This window comes from Limulus polyphemus, unplaced genomic scaffold, assembly GCF_000517525.1.
Source record: "Limulus polyphemus unplaced genomic scaffold, Limulus_polyphemus-2.1.2 Scaffold600, whole genome shotgun sequence".
In the NCBI taxonomy this organism is placed as follows: domain Eukaryota; kingdom Metazoa; phylum Arthropoda; class Merostomata; order Xiphosura; family Limulidae; genus Limulus; species Limulus polyphemus.
In genome coordinates, this window is record NW_013666210.1 from 84,438 (window position 1) to 101,625 (window position 17,188).

The window sequence follows — 17,188 nt, forward strand, 5'->3', positions numbered from 1 at the left end:
GGATTGACCGTCACATTATAACGCCCCCACGGCTGAAAGGGCGAGCATGTTTGGTGTGACAGGGATTCGAACCCGCGAGCCTCGGATTGCGAGTCGAGTGCCTTAACCACCTGACCATGCCGGGTCTTAAACATAAAGACCTTTACGATAGTATTACAGTTCCGTAGATAATTCTTCACATTCGGCGGAACCTTCGAATTCCATATGTCTTACGAAGTTTCAGGACTCCAAATGATATTTTTGCTAACATACTTGAACATCCAGTCCACTGCCCCTCAACACTTCATACATTCTATGAAACATCAGTTGAAGCTGTACCTTATGTGCACCTCCTGACAGTTTGACCATCCAATACAACATCTGACAGACTACATTCATCACCTCAAATGAAGAACATACAACGCTGACCATGTACTAATATACATTTGTAACTCATCATCGTCATCAAAATAAAAACAGAAATATAAACACATAAATAAACAAATAAAATAATCTCATCATGACATACAATAGACAACACTTTTTTTTCGCTTCATCCCAGCAACTCCACTAACTTAGCATTGTTTTTACCTACTCATCTATCTTCTATTAAATTCTACTTTTTTAATCACACCTAATGGCTGAAGAAAGGACATAACGCTCTGGTGGCCTGTTATCCTTTGGCTGGAATGATTTGGTATTTACACTTATTAAAATAAAGGTGATACAAAGTATTTCCATAATTTGATATTTGAACTGAACAAAACGACTAATAAAAATAAGGTATACATTCTAAATGGTTTGGACGGTAAAATGTACCTGTACCTTGGTTGAGGAGGTAAATGTGGCAGCCGAGCCAGCACAACGTAGTCATTTCCAGTCGTATTAAAATGTGTATGTTATCATTTATGAAGGCTGAAATTTTAGTTTTATGTCAGTCTTAAATAAGCAAATACTATTTATCGTTTCTATGCTGTTTCATTATCATTTCCATTTTGTTTCTATTCTCTTGTATCAGAAACAAAAACTTTCCCAAAACTAGCTGCATGAGGTAAATGGTAGTGTTATAGGTGAGAAGCATTGTGGCATTCAGTATAATTAAACTTCCCTTCACTTGTAAGGCTTACGATGATACGCTAACAGATGGTATATTCCCATCAATGTCTGGGTCCTATTTCAGCAGATACATTAAGATTTATTCTACCCTTTTAATTCTGTAGTTTGTATAGTAATGTTACTTGTCTACCGTATACCAGCGCATCAAATGCGTATAGTTTTTGGTATAGTTGTTTGATATATATAGGGTGTACTGAAGCGACAAAGAAAAACGGAACAAATAACACGCCAAATATTTCTTTATTATTAGGCTGTATTTGAATGATAATCGATTTATTTTCACGTTACAAATGTTATCAGTGTACATTTGACATAAAAGTACTTATATAAAAAGCGGTATGAAACACAACAGAATCAGTATCTTTCTTTCACAAGTTCACTGTGTTCCACACTATATGGACAAAACAACCTACCTATAAGTAATGCAATCCACACGACATAGTACGTATATTTAAATGATGTTGAAACTTCAATCACAAAGAGCATTAAAATAACAGAGATAACAGAGATTTGCCACGACAGAGAATAAGAGAAAACACAGAGATTAATTGTTCTTAAAGGTGCAAAGGTTGTTGATAAAAGTATAGTTTACATACTAACGTTTCACTAACTTCTTAAGAAATGTCTGTTATTTGTTCAAAGTGGCACTACAAATAAACATTCCACGTTCTAGTTACCATTGTTCAAGTAAGGCCATATATTGGTTATAAAATCTAATTCATTAGTTCTTCGTTCCTTCCTTTCTCTGTTTCTAAACATACATCTGTATGTATGTTTACTATCCTCTAACTCGTTTCAATATAGATTTGTCTCAAGCAGCAACAACAAAAAAGAACACAACTTTATAACGTAAATTATACTACTTAACTTGAAAAGTATTCTAAAACCTTTGACTCTTCAAGAGTTGTCATCCAAGCAACTAATAAGGTGCGCACTCCTCAACAACAGACGGAAATATGTAGTCTATCGTCAGCTACATATTACTACAAGTATATATATTTCTACTCAAATAAACTGTGCATTTTGTACGCAATGTAACAAAAGTGGCACGCTCACACACGCGCGCGCGCGTTCATCTGTGCTACTGTAATACAGGATGATCAAAGTGACACACTCACGCTCATGCATAATTGTAGACAGCAATTTGAAAGTGTGAAGGAGGTCGTGACTTGACGGCTTACGTTGATTAATAAACTAAACACTATAATCACCGATAGATATTTTTAAAAGGAGATAAAACTGACGAATTCGACAGATGGACCTGTTGAAAGCATGTTTTTTCCGTGTTTTTTAAATGTATTTTACCAGCCTTTTAAACTAGAGATGTTGTTGATATAGTACGAAGCTACACAATGGGCTATCTGCTCTCTGTCCATCGCGGATAATTGAACCCAATATTTTAGCATGGTAAGTCGGTAAACCTACCCCTGACCCACCATGGGACCAACCACCCTTTTTAATCGTACGTGTTTTTTACTATCATGAATATGAGTGCTGGATATGAATACAGGTTCTCATATTGTAGCTCAATTGGTACGTTTGTTTTACATTTCCAGTTACAACAAAACAAAGGATATACGTACAGTCGTCAAAACTTAAACACGCATATTTCTTAAATATTTTGATAATAGAATATATTAAAGGCCTAGCCTTCAGAGATTAAAAAACAAAACAAAAATATCCATATAACTTTTAAATTACACTTCTTCAACATATTGTGTGATAGCATCGTTTAAGTACGAGTGTTATATTTTTTGTTCTGTCTCATTTATTAAGAAAAACTCGCACATTCTCAGAAAGTGAAATTTCATAACTTTTTAAGTATCCGTCGTTGTTCTTTGTTCTACGGCTTAAGCATGATATTTAATGTAAATAAAAACCAGAAAAAATGTTGAAAATGAAGCAAGCACTGATCAGACCGATGACCGTCTGTTTGATGAATTTCGCACAAAACTATTCGGCGCTTATCTGCGCTAAACGTTACTCATTTTGAAGAGATAGGCTAAGGGATGGAAGCTAGTTAACAACGTCCATTGTCAACTCTTGGGTGCTCTTAACCAACCAGTAGTGGGATTGACGGTCATAGTATAATGCCCCCACGGCTGAAAAGGCATGTTCGGTGACGGGATTCGAACCCGCAACTTGCATATTGCGAGACGATTTCTCTAACCATGAGAACATGCTAGGCCCAAAATGGACGTGTTTGTTGTTGTAGTCTCATTCTTTATTATGGTCCACAGAAAGAAAATTTTCACGGAAAGTAGAAGAGTAAGCCAAGTATACGAATTAGAAATACTATACCCGAAGTCAAAAAACTGAAAAACAATTAAGCTAGTTGGATGTACTGATGAGAGATAGTATACACCTAATTTGGTTAAAGTCAAAGAAATGCAGCGAAACACTGTAATAAGCTAGTAAGAGATACTGATAAGAAGTGGGGTATCCCGAACCCAGTCAAAGTAAGACGACTTATACTAATGATGGATAGTATGTTTCTAAATCAGACGGATGGATCAAAACGGTGAATAAATCAAGTTAGTTAGAGACACTAGTGAGGGTTAATTTACCTGAAAATTGTTGAATGCAAAAAAAACCTGAGGCAAAGGTAAAGAATATTACGCTAACAATGAGATATTATGTATGCTCCAAAAACAGCAGAAGTATAAAAAGAATGGAATATAAACAGAAACTGGTTATAGAAAGAAAACTGAAGCAAAACAGAGAAAGTATGAGCCAGTTATAGACTGTTTGTTTGTGTTTAAGCGCAAAAATACACATTGGGCTATCTACGTGTGTCTATTGCGAATACCGAATTCTGAGTTTTAGCGTTTTAAGCTAAGCTCTCAAGCTTATCGCTGACACACAGGAAGACCAAGTTACAAATGCTAATGAGGAGAGTATACGCTGATCAGAGAAACACGGAGTAGATTAAGATGGTTCGAGAAACTTGGGAAGGTATACCACTCAAAGCCATAAATGACTGGAGCTACAAATGAGCAATAAGACTAGCTTGCTGATTCATCAAGTTTTCTAAGTTATGAATAAAGTTAATTCAAGTAAAAATAATGATAATAATAATAATTATTTGACGTCAAAATAAATTTTGTTTTTGAATTTCGCGCAAAGTTACCAGAGGGCTATCTACGCTGACCGTCCCTAACTTAGAAGTTATAGACTATAAGGAAGGCCAACGAATACTTGTTTGGTTAAAATAAATAAACAATAGTGTGTTATTAACCATAATTCTGATGTGTGTAAATCACTCATATAAAATTTAAAAAATTACACTTTTTTCCAACTTAATCTAGTTCACACCATAACAGTTGTTGTTTATGCAATTCGATAATATAAATAGTCTCAACAACTACAGTGTCTATCGGCCTGACGTACCCTGGTATTGAGCGAAAGGCCTCGTCAGCACTAGATATAGCAATATAGTGTGGTTGATATATTTTATACAGTCTTCTTTAATTTCGCTCATAAGTTCTTAGAACTACACTAACCACGCTGAGATACTAATGAGAGAATGTTATAAATTGAAGCTGGTCATGTCATATGGCTAAACCAAAAGAAAATATTAAGCTACAACTAAAGATCCTCGTGCGAAGGTGATATAACCTAAAAATCGATGAAAGTTAGGGCTGTAAGAGGAAGAAGAAAGAGATCATAAATCATAACATGTTTATTCACTAAAGATATATTATTTCATACACAATCCAGACAAAAAAAATTTTTTTTACAAGAATTTGGTCTCCTTTATAAACTTTTCTTAAAGTTAACCACTGTAATGTTTATACTACTAATGAATTTATATCTATTATCTGTGTAAACATCTTCAACGTACTGTATGTTATCTTTTGTGAATTAAAAACTTTCAAATGTTGGCTTTACGCAAGTAACTACGCTACTTTACGATGGTAAATATGCTTAATATAGTCTTTCAAGCCGATATAGCAAAGTTTGTGTTTGTTGACAGCCACAGCTCCTTTTTTTTATTAGTTAAAGATAGTGGCTTTATGCATTTGCAATAAATAAACATCTCATGTACTTAATTTATTGCTTTTCCCAATGGGCGTGTTAAATGTTTTCCCTGAAATTTGAAATGGCAACTAAAAACCCTGAAAAGTAGTTTTCACTGTGTCAACACTCCTCCTTTGTCACTGCCGTCAACTATTATGAACCTATTATACCAGAAATAAGAGGGAGTTATGTCATCTATCTCTATCACATTTTAGAGTGGAGAAACCTGGAATAACTGTCCAGAGGGATATCTGTTTCATTCAAGAAATAACATTGGTTGTGCAGTTTTTCTTATTCTTCCATTAAACTACTCACTGGAGCCAAACGTCTGTTTCCTTTAAGTAAAGTAGTGTAGTTGAATAGGTTTGGAGGTTGCAGTCAATATTACATGTAGAGTAAGACTTTCAGGAAAGAATGAGATAAAACATTCGCGTTTAAGTGTCTTACACAAATTACTTTAAGGAGATGTTTTTAAGCAATTTTGTTTTCTTAACAGAACCTTCTAAAAAATGGTACCTAAAGAAAACTGACTAGATTATTCCAAAGTAGTTGAATACTTTGTTTGGGTATGAGGATATTCTTGCAGTAAACTTTTGGAAAATTATTTGAATTTTATTCGGAGTCGGATAAAGAAGTTTAAAGCACATAACAGTTGTATAAAGTAAAAAATAAATTGAAAAATTTTTGTTGTTGTTTTATCGCAAAGCTATAAAGTATGCTTTTTGCACTATGTCCACTGCGGGGAATCGAACCACAGATTTTAGTAAGAGAAACACCGACACCAAATGATTACGTGTGATTACGTATCCAAGTTATTTATAGCTACACTAATTTTTGAGAAGTTATACACATTCATTTCTATAAACTCCGTTGTTATTAAAATATTCATTGATAAAACTGCTAATGCCACAATGAAATAATTTGTTATATTAATCAAAATTTTAATTCTCATTCAAAACTTTTTGATAACAGGGTTTTTAGAGGGAGAATTTTAGACTAAAAAATACATATTTTTATTCTTTATTCGCCGTACTGGAAAATGACGTCACGTATCCAAACTTGCGAGCAAAAAACATTGATAGGTTTTTAAAATATCGATGACGGTTGTTTGATTGGAACATTATCTATATTTTGAAAAAGCTGCATAATCCACAATTATACTTTCATCAATACGTAAAAAGTATACATAATTTTTTAATATTACTTTCAATATGTCATTTGATCATATATCGTCATAGATACCTTCACCATGAACTTTTTTTTGGTAAAATTCGACTTGCACGTGCTTTATCTCTGAACAACAACAAAAAAAGCATATCCTAACCCATACGCTAAGGTCGAACAACCTTTAAAACATCCTTCCCGGGAATTTGGTTTAATTTTTGCTCTAACGTGTGTTAATCTATTATCCCTAAACTATGTTATTTATCATTGTAAAAATAGTTTCATATAAAAGACAGACTGACACATATTAATAAAACCACTGAAAATTCAAAGTGCTAAAATGACGTGCTCAGTTCAGTTAGCACACAAGCATCTGTATCAAGGTTACAAAACTTACAGACGAGTATAGCAGAGTGCAATCAGTGGAGCAAGTCCAATTAATAAATAAAACCCCAAAACTTGGAAACTGGTATGCTAATTATTTTTGTTCACATAATAACAATTAAAAACAATAATCCCATAAAACATTCAACCGAACTGAACTAGCACAATACAAAAGGGGACGGACACAAGTTAGAGTGCATCACACGGCAGTGACAAGCAAGATGGAAGTGCCGTTACAGGTAAAAACAAAGATCCAAGTTCTGCAGAAAAAAAGTGCAAAAAAAAAGTGTGAACATTATTGAACCTGCGGATTCGCTGCAACAATGTTGAAAAACTGTTGATCTGGTCCTGCTGCTTGGACGATCCTCGAGAAACTGCCGAAAGACCGGGAAACATCTCACCACTAAAACGAAAAGGGAGAGGAATGTGACTAATCTTTCGAAGTAAGTTGAACAAATGTCTCACCAACTTCATTCTACAGACCCATCTTTCAAATCTTAGAGATGTCAAGGCTCCATCTTAAATAGTACACTTTCAAATATTTTCAAGTATATTTTAATTGTAGAGCAATAAAAAGAAGTATTTTCTTAAAACCATCTTCTAAAAATAAATATAATTGTTAACCTGAACTATGATTGTGAATTTGCTCAACTTTGATAGAGAAAAAAAAAACGACCTTTGGATTCTTAATCTTACATTGTTATGAAATCATACATCGTTGAAATAAAACTTAAAACGAACGGAATTTCGTGTACCGTTTTATTTTAGCTGTTTGTTTGTAGTTAAGCACAAAACTACGCAATTGACTATCTGTGTTGTGCCCACCACAGGTATCAAAACCCAGTTTTAGCGTTATAAGCCTTAAGTCTTACCGCTGAGCCACTGGGGGGCTTATTTGAGCTGAAATATATATATCTGTCATAAACCCAAAAATTCAGCAATGTATATTTAGCTTAAGTACTTAAGAATTGATCAACCATCAAGAAATGATAATAAAAAAAATAAAATCAATTTAAATTCATGCTTACACCATTCTGTCACCAAATATTTCACATCAACACACCATAGTTTTACTCGTTAAAAGACAAATTGTCTTGATTTTATTCAACATTTTAGCGCATTTCAGGCAGTTGTAAATATACTTTAGTACATATTTAGTACAACAAAATATTAAAAGCTTACTAAACTTTTATAAAAGGTCTAACGTTAGGTCGTAGAATAACATTATAAATTTATCTATTGATAGTATTAAGTATGGTAAAGTTCCGTCCTAACTAAACTAAATAAAAAACAAAAAACGTAACACGTACACAAGATACAGTGTTAATTTATTTCTATCGAATATAGGCCGTACTTAATAAAGGCTTAACTAATATTATGCCTAAAACAAGTGGACTTAGATTTCAGTGTCTGCAGTTAGAATTACTTTGTATTATTCTAGAAATTCTGTACTCAAAGAAGTATTGTTGCAATAAAGATACTAATTTGACTGCAAATAGTTTGCAGGACTCTCTCTACTAGTAGTCAAATACTAAAACAGGTGTGAAGATGCAATAATTCTAAAGTATGGTTCACTACGATTTTTGTAACTCATAAAAACAAAATGTCATCTATATTATCAAATTTATAACTAATCCAACATGTTGAACACTGAGGTCATCTGTGAGGAAAAAAAAAACACAATCCAAACGCAAACTTTCACACTTGACCCACAGTTAGGGAGAACACTATCTACAGTTTTTACCGCGTTTATTTTAAACTGTTTTTTGGCCACACTGCTATCATTTCAGTATAATTATGACACGTTTTAGAGTGGCCCACGCTACATTATACGTACAAAAATAAGAATATGCTGTTATGACAACAACTTGAATATTCTAATTTAAAGCAACACTCGAAGCGTGTCATGACGATATAGGATTGTAGTGTCAGTTTATCACATTATATGTACAGTATAAAGGAAGGAAGTTTTAATCACACTCTCACATATAAATCATACTTTTCAGTCAGTTAAATTATCAAAAAAATCTAAAGATAAATGAAATATCTGGTAACTACGTAAGGGAACGCTTACTTACATTTTCCAGGTTCAAATACTGGGGACGCTACGTCGATTTGTTCATCTCGATAGGGGGCGTCTGTGAGATCTTCAAAATTGATAATGAAAATAGAAATAACACCTTCTTCATTTCGGATGGGAGCCATCAACTGACTGCATAAGAATTTAGAGCCTATAAATAAATGTTAAACACGTTTTTTTTATTCGAGTTCATCACTACAATGGTTATTTCTTTTAATATTTAAGTTACAACTTGCACGAAGAATCTAAAATATAACGATTTTCCAACTGATCTAATTTCTATATTCAGATTGTTTACTGAGGAACCTTGGATATTTTCTCCTGCCCTCACTACAAAAAAATATAAAGTCACCTTCTCTGATCTCCTGCCATGTTTTAAAATGAAAATCCACTTTTAGATTAAGTTGAAAAATATTCAGCATTGACTCATGCAATATAGAAAGTTATTCAGTACTAGCCACGATCCGCAAAACATTTGCAGTAGTTTTGATGCCCTTCATTTGTATTTTCCATATTCTATCATTTTCATGCACGCCATTTAGGTTACGCTTTCTTGCAAGCATTATGTGTTATATCGATAAATCCTGGTCTATTTGAATACATTTTACGCGGTTAGACAAACAGACTCACGTAGAGGTCACTTTATTAAAAAAACTACACATAAAGTAAACAACGAAGTATAATAATGATACTAATAATAGTGTACAGAGCATAATACAGTTATGAGTGTTCAGTGTATGACACAGTCTTACGAGTTGAAACAAAGAAACTCATAAAAACGAATAATAAAATCTGTACTAAAGAATGCAAAGTAAAGATAAAGTTGTAATGAAGGCAAACTTAGCTGAATATGCAGCAATGTCTGAATGCATGTTCACAAAGTGATAAGCATATGGTTTTGAACGAACTGCGCATGTGTATTTTAGACCTAAATAAGTTGAGAAAGCCCATAGCGATTGTATTTAGTGTAATGTTGATTTTTTTAGTAAGTTGCATGCTGTTTAAGTGTGAAATACTCTGTAAATATAAAACTAAAAAAAGTTGAAATCGAAGGCAGTTGTCACGTGATAACAACAACATTGTGTTATCGTGTAGCATTACTCGTTGCATTAAAATGTTTGACTAAATGAAAAAACAGGTACGTTGATTCTCAATGGAAAACCCAATATGCAATCCGGATTCCTCGTACAAGGGCCTTTCTAACGATACGAGATTTGTAGTGTTTGATCGAGACATTTGTCATGACTGACAAATAGACAAACCCTAGCGTATTATTTATATAGATTAAATCATGCAACGTGGATAGACACTGAATCTCGCTGTTCACAAAACCTCAAGTTACTGTTTTTTTAAGCGCAAAGCTACATAATGGGCTACCTGCGCTTTGTCAACCGGGGAGGGGAGGGGGGCTGAAACCCCAAGTGGAATTTTTCAAAAATTCAGCAAAACATTATTAATATTATAAGTTAATAGATGTTTTATCATTCATTCTGATAACAAATACCAGTGATGATTATATTTTGAGCTTTGTCCCCACGTGTGTTTTAGTGAATTGCAATTTTTTTCTAAACACATTTTTTAACGTTTCAATAGCTCTTAGTGAGAATATATAAACTTCTGTTGTTTCTTTTTTTTTAGCGTCTCCCTGTAAAAACAAAATCAATTTTAGTCCTAATGTTTGTTTTTTGCCTATGTTTATTTACAAATGACATCATATACTTTATAACGCATTCGTCACTATGGTGTACAATGTTGCCTCACGGCTGACTTTTATGGCCTCTTAGCCACATAGATTTATGGTCACGAACGACTCGCACCATGAAATATAAGGTGGGTAATGTTTATTTGTTTGTTTGTTGAATTTTGCGCAAAGATATTCCCTAAATTTGAAGTATTAGACTAGATAGAAAGCAGCTAATCAACAACGAATAGTGGGATTGACTGTAACACAATAACGCCCCAATGGCTGAACAGGTGAGTATGTTTGATGATAGCTTTCGAACCCGAAGACTGCGATTCGAGCGCCCTAACCACCTGGCTATGCCAGGCCTCAAGTTGGATGAAGAGAACGTTTGTTTTTAATGCAAATTTACCCAAAAGGCTATCTGCGCTCTGTCCACTGCGGGGAATCGAACACTAGATTTTAGCATTGTGAGTCCGTAAAAGTACTGTTGATCCACTGTGGGACAATGATTATGGAACAAAGAAGGTACCTTGATTAAATATGAACACTGAAGGTAGATTTGTTCTTCTCTCTTCAAACACAATGTAAAAATCGTGCAGTAAAACCCTTTTCTTTATATTTCTTTCTTCCTTGTAAGGTTAGACGTGGATTAATGATACCAGACTATGAATTGGAAGATCCAATGTTTGATCAGCAATATACCAATAAACACATCCTGTACTTTCAGCTGTGGGAGCATTATAACCCGGCAGTCAATCTAGCTATTTGGTTAATAGCAACCGTATATGCGGCAGGTGCTGCTGATTGTTTGCTTGTTTCTTCTTGTTGAATTTCGCGTAAAGCTACTTCATGGCTATCTGCACTAGTCGTCCCTAATTTTGAAGTAGTAAACTAAAGGAAAGGAAACTAGTCAACACCGCCCCTACTAACCCGTGAGCTATTCTTTAGCAACGAATAGTGGGATTGACAGTAACATTAAACACCCCACGTCTGAAAGGGCGAATAAGTTCAGCGATGGGTTTCGATCCCACGACCCACATATTTTAAGACGAGTGCCCTACCAGGACATGTCAGCCCGCTGCTAACTGATAGACTTCCCTCTCGCAAGCAGTTCTAAATTAGAAACATTCCCGAACTTTCGGGTCTCTGATTTGTTCGTTTATCCCATGTGTCGCATAAGCAATTTAACGTGAAGCAATTTTACAGCAACTTGCTGTTGACTTCTCACACCACACTCACCCACATCTATCCTACCAACAACAGTCGCTGATCCTGCACCATTAATTTACTGCTGCTCTAGGATCTCGGTAAAAATTATTGTTATTTACATTATCTAGTAGTAGTTATTAGCAAGGTTTATCCAACATAAAGGGAAAAGTAATAGAGTTAGCTATTAGTTACTTCTATAACATATATGCGGTGTATTCTAAAAATACTTGATGTTCCGTACAACTATTCTCAAACATAATCTGAATATACAATTTAATTATTACAACAACATTTGAATTAAGTAAAGCGGCATTGGATAAAATGTAGAACCTGTAAAAGATTATTACACACAGAAGTTTCAACACGATTATACATTAACTGCCACTATTTATTAAAACTTGATATTTATAGTGGTCATTGCGATCTTCTGTGACAAGAATCAATTTCTAAGAAGAGGGAAATATATTTGCCACTGTAAAATATGGGCTCAGCGGTACGTTTGAGGGGCTTATAACACTAAAATTCAAAGTTCGATCCTTCAGATAGGTACACCGCTGATAGCCCATTGTGTAGCTTTGTGCTTAAATAAACAACAGTCAAACAATATAGAATAACATGTAAGGGCGCCGACCACTTTTATTCATTCGGGTACGTTATTTTGTCCACAGTGGATTATTCTTACATTTCCATAGCCGCCCCATTCAAATAACTTTTCAACGTCATTTGCATCGTAAATAAAACGTAGTTCAAGGTGGTTCAGTGTTATTCACGTCTCACTAACAAGTGAAATTAATTCATACTCAGACACTAAACCAAAATAATTTTCTATATTTGTTTCGGGTCTTTAACATGTTAATAGAGTACGTGCTATAATATTCATCATATGACAAAACTGAATAGGAGACTGCATGAATGAAATGGAACTGACGTTTTGTCAATAACACTATAATTTCCTCAAGTTTTTTTTTATTTGATGTTTCTTTCACAGGTTTACATAAACATAAAGTCGGCATCATTTTGTTGCTTTCGAATGAAACGAAGTGTCTACCTCTATCTTCTTAGTATTAGTTAGCTTATGACTGAGTGAACTGAATATGAAAGGCACATTATTAATGGTGTAAAGGGCGTGTTGCTAAACTATCTCACTATTCACACAATAGCCTCATGACAAACATACAAAAGTTTCAGTTGGATTCTGATACTGTAGATAATGTGTAAAAATAAAGCAATATGTTTAATGCTCAGTAATACCATCACACACAAATTCTTACTGGATGGCTGAGTTGTTATTTTTAACTCTACTGCAAAATAAGATTTCATTTGTACATGTATAAAACTCGTAGAGACTTTTTATTTGAATAAAATCATAATTTACAAAAATCAACCTGAAATAACAAAAGAAATGAAAAACCTCCTTCACAGTTTTCTTTTATCAAAATTTAAGGCTAAAATCATATTACGGTATTCACGTTTACAGCTGGACCTACAGGGTGGAAAAGCTCGTTACTCCTTTTAAAATCACGAACAAAGTTTAACTTGATTGATTCAAAGCATATTCTAATTAATTCTTGCTTAACCGTTTCCCTGTTTTAGGTCATTTAATGGTTTTTATTGATACGTTTATAAGCCTACTTACCCAAGTTGAAGCATATTCTTCTAGTATTATTGAAAAAAGTAGAGAAGAGGGTTTTAGAAACTAAAAATCCTAGGGTCACATTTTCTCTTGAGTGAAAATAACTTAACCTATCATCATTCACATGTGATGTTCATATGAAGCTCTCTTCTAATCTCATACGTTGAACCTAAACAACCAGTTCATTTTGCTACGTGTCAAATGTATGTAGCTGTGTATCATAAACGATACTCAGGCGCTTTAACACTATGTCCTGTGAATCTTGCGTTTACAATACAGCATGAGCTTGATGAAAGGAATAGCTTAGCTATGGCTGCATTTACAACTAGTACATACAAGCTAGGTTCGAGGTCTTACATAAGATTTCCCAATATACATCACATTTTATCATGTAAAAACATTTCACATTTTATAAATGTAATATTACCCTTCCACATTGATTCACACTCTTGTGAGATACAGTAACCATTGAATGTTGTTTATCAAAAGGAGGATTTTAAATTTAGTCATAGTTTGTTTTAACACGAAGCTGCACACTGGGCTATCTACACTGTCTCCTGAAGATATCGAACCCTGATTGAAGTGTCAGAAGACCACAAGCTTATCGCTGAGCCACCAGAGGACAGTCATGTCATAGATGTTTATTATTATGCCTATCTTTTTTTTAAAAAAAATACCAAATCGCAGTAGTGGTAGGTTTGCTTTAAAATTTGGTCGTCATAGAAGAAAGAAAGCACCAGCAGTGACTAAAATATTTGTTTACACTAATCATGATACACCCAGCTGCCTGTCGTAATTCTAACTGTTAAACACATTTCACACCAACTTTTATTCATTCTGACAACAGTAACTTTGTTCTTTGTTACTTAGAGCATATAATGTAGTTCGTAAATAGTTGTTCTGTTTGTTTGGTCTAGAGGTTGGTGTGCAAATATAATTATTTAACAAAATAGATAAGAAGCTGCATACCATAGCCCACATTCCTGAAATCTAGCGCTACGATCATTCTAGCACAATAGTAAGTGTAACTATTCTGCATCATTTGTGGACGCACACTCCTGAAATAAAGTGTTACGAGCATTCTAATATAATAGTAAACAAATCACACATCTTTTCGTGTGCGCAAACGCCAGATATATAGTGCTACGATCATTCTAACACAATAATAAGCGTATTCCGCATCTTTTCGTTTGCACACGCTCCTGAAATCTAGCATTCTAATACAATAGTAAACGTGACTATTACATGTATTTGCTTTAACATTTACGACAAGATAAATATACGTATATTCTAACACTAGCACTAGAAAATCACGCATCAAAACACTGAAAAATACTTGGTGCACAGAGACTACAGTAGAAGTGTTTTCATTCTGTGTTTTCAACAACTATTAAAGACTCCGATTTTTTATATTTCGAATATTTGTTTGTAGCACAAAGCTACACAAAGGGCTATCTATTCTCTGCCCACCACGAGTATCGAAACCAGGTTTCTAGCGTTGTAAGTCCACAGACAAACTGCTGTGCCACTGGATGGGGGGGGGGGGGGGCTTTTTGTATCGCCAAAATATTACCGGTAAAAATACGTTACAGTATTTAAAGCTATCAGATACTTTCACATAATTAAAAATAACTTTTCATTGTTTGATTTTTCAAAGCTATTTAAAAGTGCGTGTGATAATCACCAAATTATGTTTTATTTTCATTCTTTATTTTCCTGCCATGGTGCATCAGAACAAACTCATCCCATTCACCCAACCACATGTATACGGGACTCTAACCGTATATCACAGATATTTCTATATGTACTGGATCGTGGATAAGTAATTAAGCGACCCAATCACTCTTCTCGTATCAGTGGCAGTTGAAAAACTGATTAACGTTACAGTGTATCAAAATTACCAACATATGGCGTGGGTGTTCACAGGAAACCAATTAATAACCATATTAATGAAAGGTTTTATGCTTCAGTTACTGTAAATATACAACTCGGAAAGATAAGCTGGATTCCAATTACGTATGTCAAGAAAAATAATATTCAACTAGAAAAAGTGTTGGCATAGCCTACTGATGCTCCTATTCCTTTAGGTAAAATTGTCAAAAATGAGGCACAATAGTAGTACGCCATTCAAATTATTTTTTAATATAAGGCTACACTACAGACTAGTCACTTCCCATCTAATTAACATATAAAAAAATTCATTTATAAGGCGCCCATTCCTACTCTGTGGCTCAGCGAAAAGTCCGAGGGCTTATACCGCTAATTATCAGTTTCGATACCTGCGGTGGGCAGATCATGGCTAGCCCATTGTGCAGCTTTGTGGTTAATAGCAATACACAAAAATAATTTTTAAAAAATTGGCAGTTTGGACAGATCTAGAACAACCAAGTATTGTTTATGTTTAACTAAGATATATATATACACAACATCTGTATTACCATGTGTAATATAACTTGTATCTAGATCTGCGAGTCAAACGCCAATAATAGCACTTCAAACGACGGGATTAGGAATAATACGCCAGGAGATTCCAGAATATGCCTCTTGCTCACCAGTGGCACAGCGGTATGTCTGCGGACTTGCAACGCTAGAAACCAGGTTTCTATACACGTGGAGGGCAAAGCACAGATAGCTCAGTGTGTAGCTTTGTGCTTAATTTAATTACAAACATTTATTTTGAGGTGCAACCTTCGTGTTCGAGGGACTGGCTTCTTCTAGCTTATCGGTGGCCGTAAGGGTTCACGAAAAATCACAAAAATATCGAACTCGATCAAATTATTTCAAATCTACACAGATAAATCATGAAATCCACATCATTAAGGAGATTGTGGAAATTTTCAACAAACATTAAAATTAATTTTACTTTATCTTATTACTTTAATAGATTGTTCATCTTAACTCGATTTGTTAAAGCATATTCTTGACAATTCGGCCCAAATATACGGCATAGTCTTCATGAATATTTATATTGTTATGTATATTCATTAGTCACAAGCTCTCTCCACCCAGAGCATGCGCAATGACGACCAAATAGCAGACAGTCTCAAAAGTGAAGATAATCATACATCTTGGCCGAATTGGTTAAATTAAACAACGTCTGTATACCACAAACGAAAGGGAGCTGTAATTGTTGGTTTTCTAGCTACTGTTTCAGTTTTATGCTGCTATAGCGCACGTTGCAACTGGTACCGTTGCATCAGTACAACCACACTGACACACGCATATTTTTTTTTACGTCAAATAAAAACATTACCTCCACAGTCCTCCTCCACGGGATTGGAAGTTAATAATAGCAAATGTAAAAACCGAAATGTTCTCAACACTGAGCGTTTTTCTGTAATATATTATACTAAAGTAATAAATGGAACTGCTTTGTATGCCTGGTTAGATCAGCTCTATACAGAGCTGATTTAAAAACAGGAATATCACTTTATTTATCATCTTCAAAATAATGTAACAAGGTAAATTTACTTTATATCTTAACCCAATGGCCGCACCGAATTGTGTATATGAAACAACAGTAGCTTTTTTTATAATATAGATTCTGACACGGGTTCCATTTGTATACACTTATCCCTAAGTACAAGCGACATTTGAAAATTTCCAGCACAAAAGTAACTACTATTTTTATTCGTTAATAAGTACCAAGTAATTTATTGCACCTAGTCTGCCTTTTCTGGATAATCAGTTAGTATTGCAGCACAAAAGTAACTACTATTTTTATTCGTTAATAAGTACCAAGTAATTTATTGCACCTAGTCTGCCTTTTCTGGATAATCAGTTAGTATTGCAGCACAAAAGTAACTACTATTTTATTACGTTAATAAGTACCAGTAATTATTGCACCGTAGTCTGCCTTTTCGTGGATAAGTCAGTTAGTATTGCTAGACACAAAAGTACTACTATTTTATTACGTTAG

General features: G+C 34.3%; 1 protein-coding gene across 4 annotated transcripts in view; it reads right to left on the bottom strand.

Moving 5' to 3' along the window:
- The window catches only part of LOC106459387 (potassium voltage-gated channel subfamily H member 2-like), a 161,533-nt gene that overhangs the window by 76,477 nt on the left and 67,868 nt on the right, over positions 1 to 17,188 (bottom strand). For 3 of the 4 annotated variants that reach the window (XM_022385857.1, XM_022385856.1, XM_022385855.1), the window contains exons 3-4: positions 8,742 to 8,894; positions 6,968 to 7,066 (exon numbers count right to left, since the gene is read on the bottom strand). In XM_022385857.1, coding sequence (XP_022241565.1) covers positions 6,968 to 7,066; positions 8,742 to 8,894 — 252 coding nt within the window. The remainder of the gene's footprint in view (positions 1 to 6,967; positions 7,067 to 8,741; positions 8,895 to 17,188) is intronic. The other variant, XM_022385858.1, reaches the window with a different exon arrangement.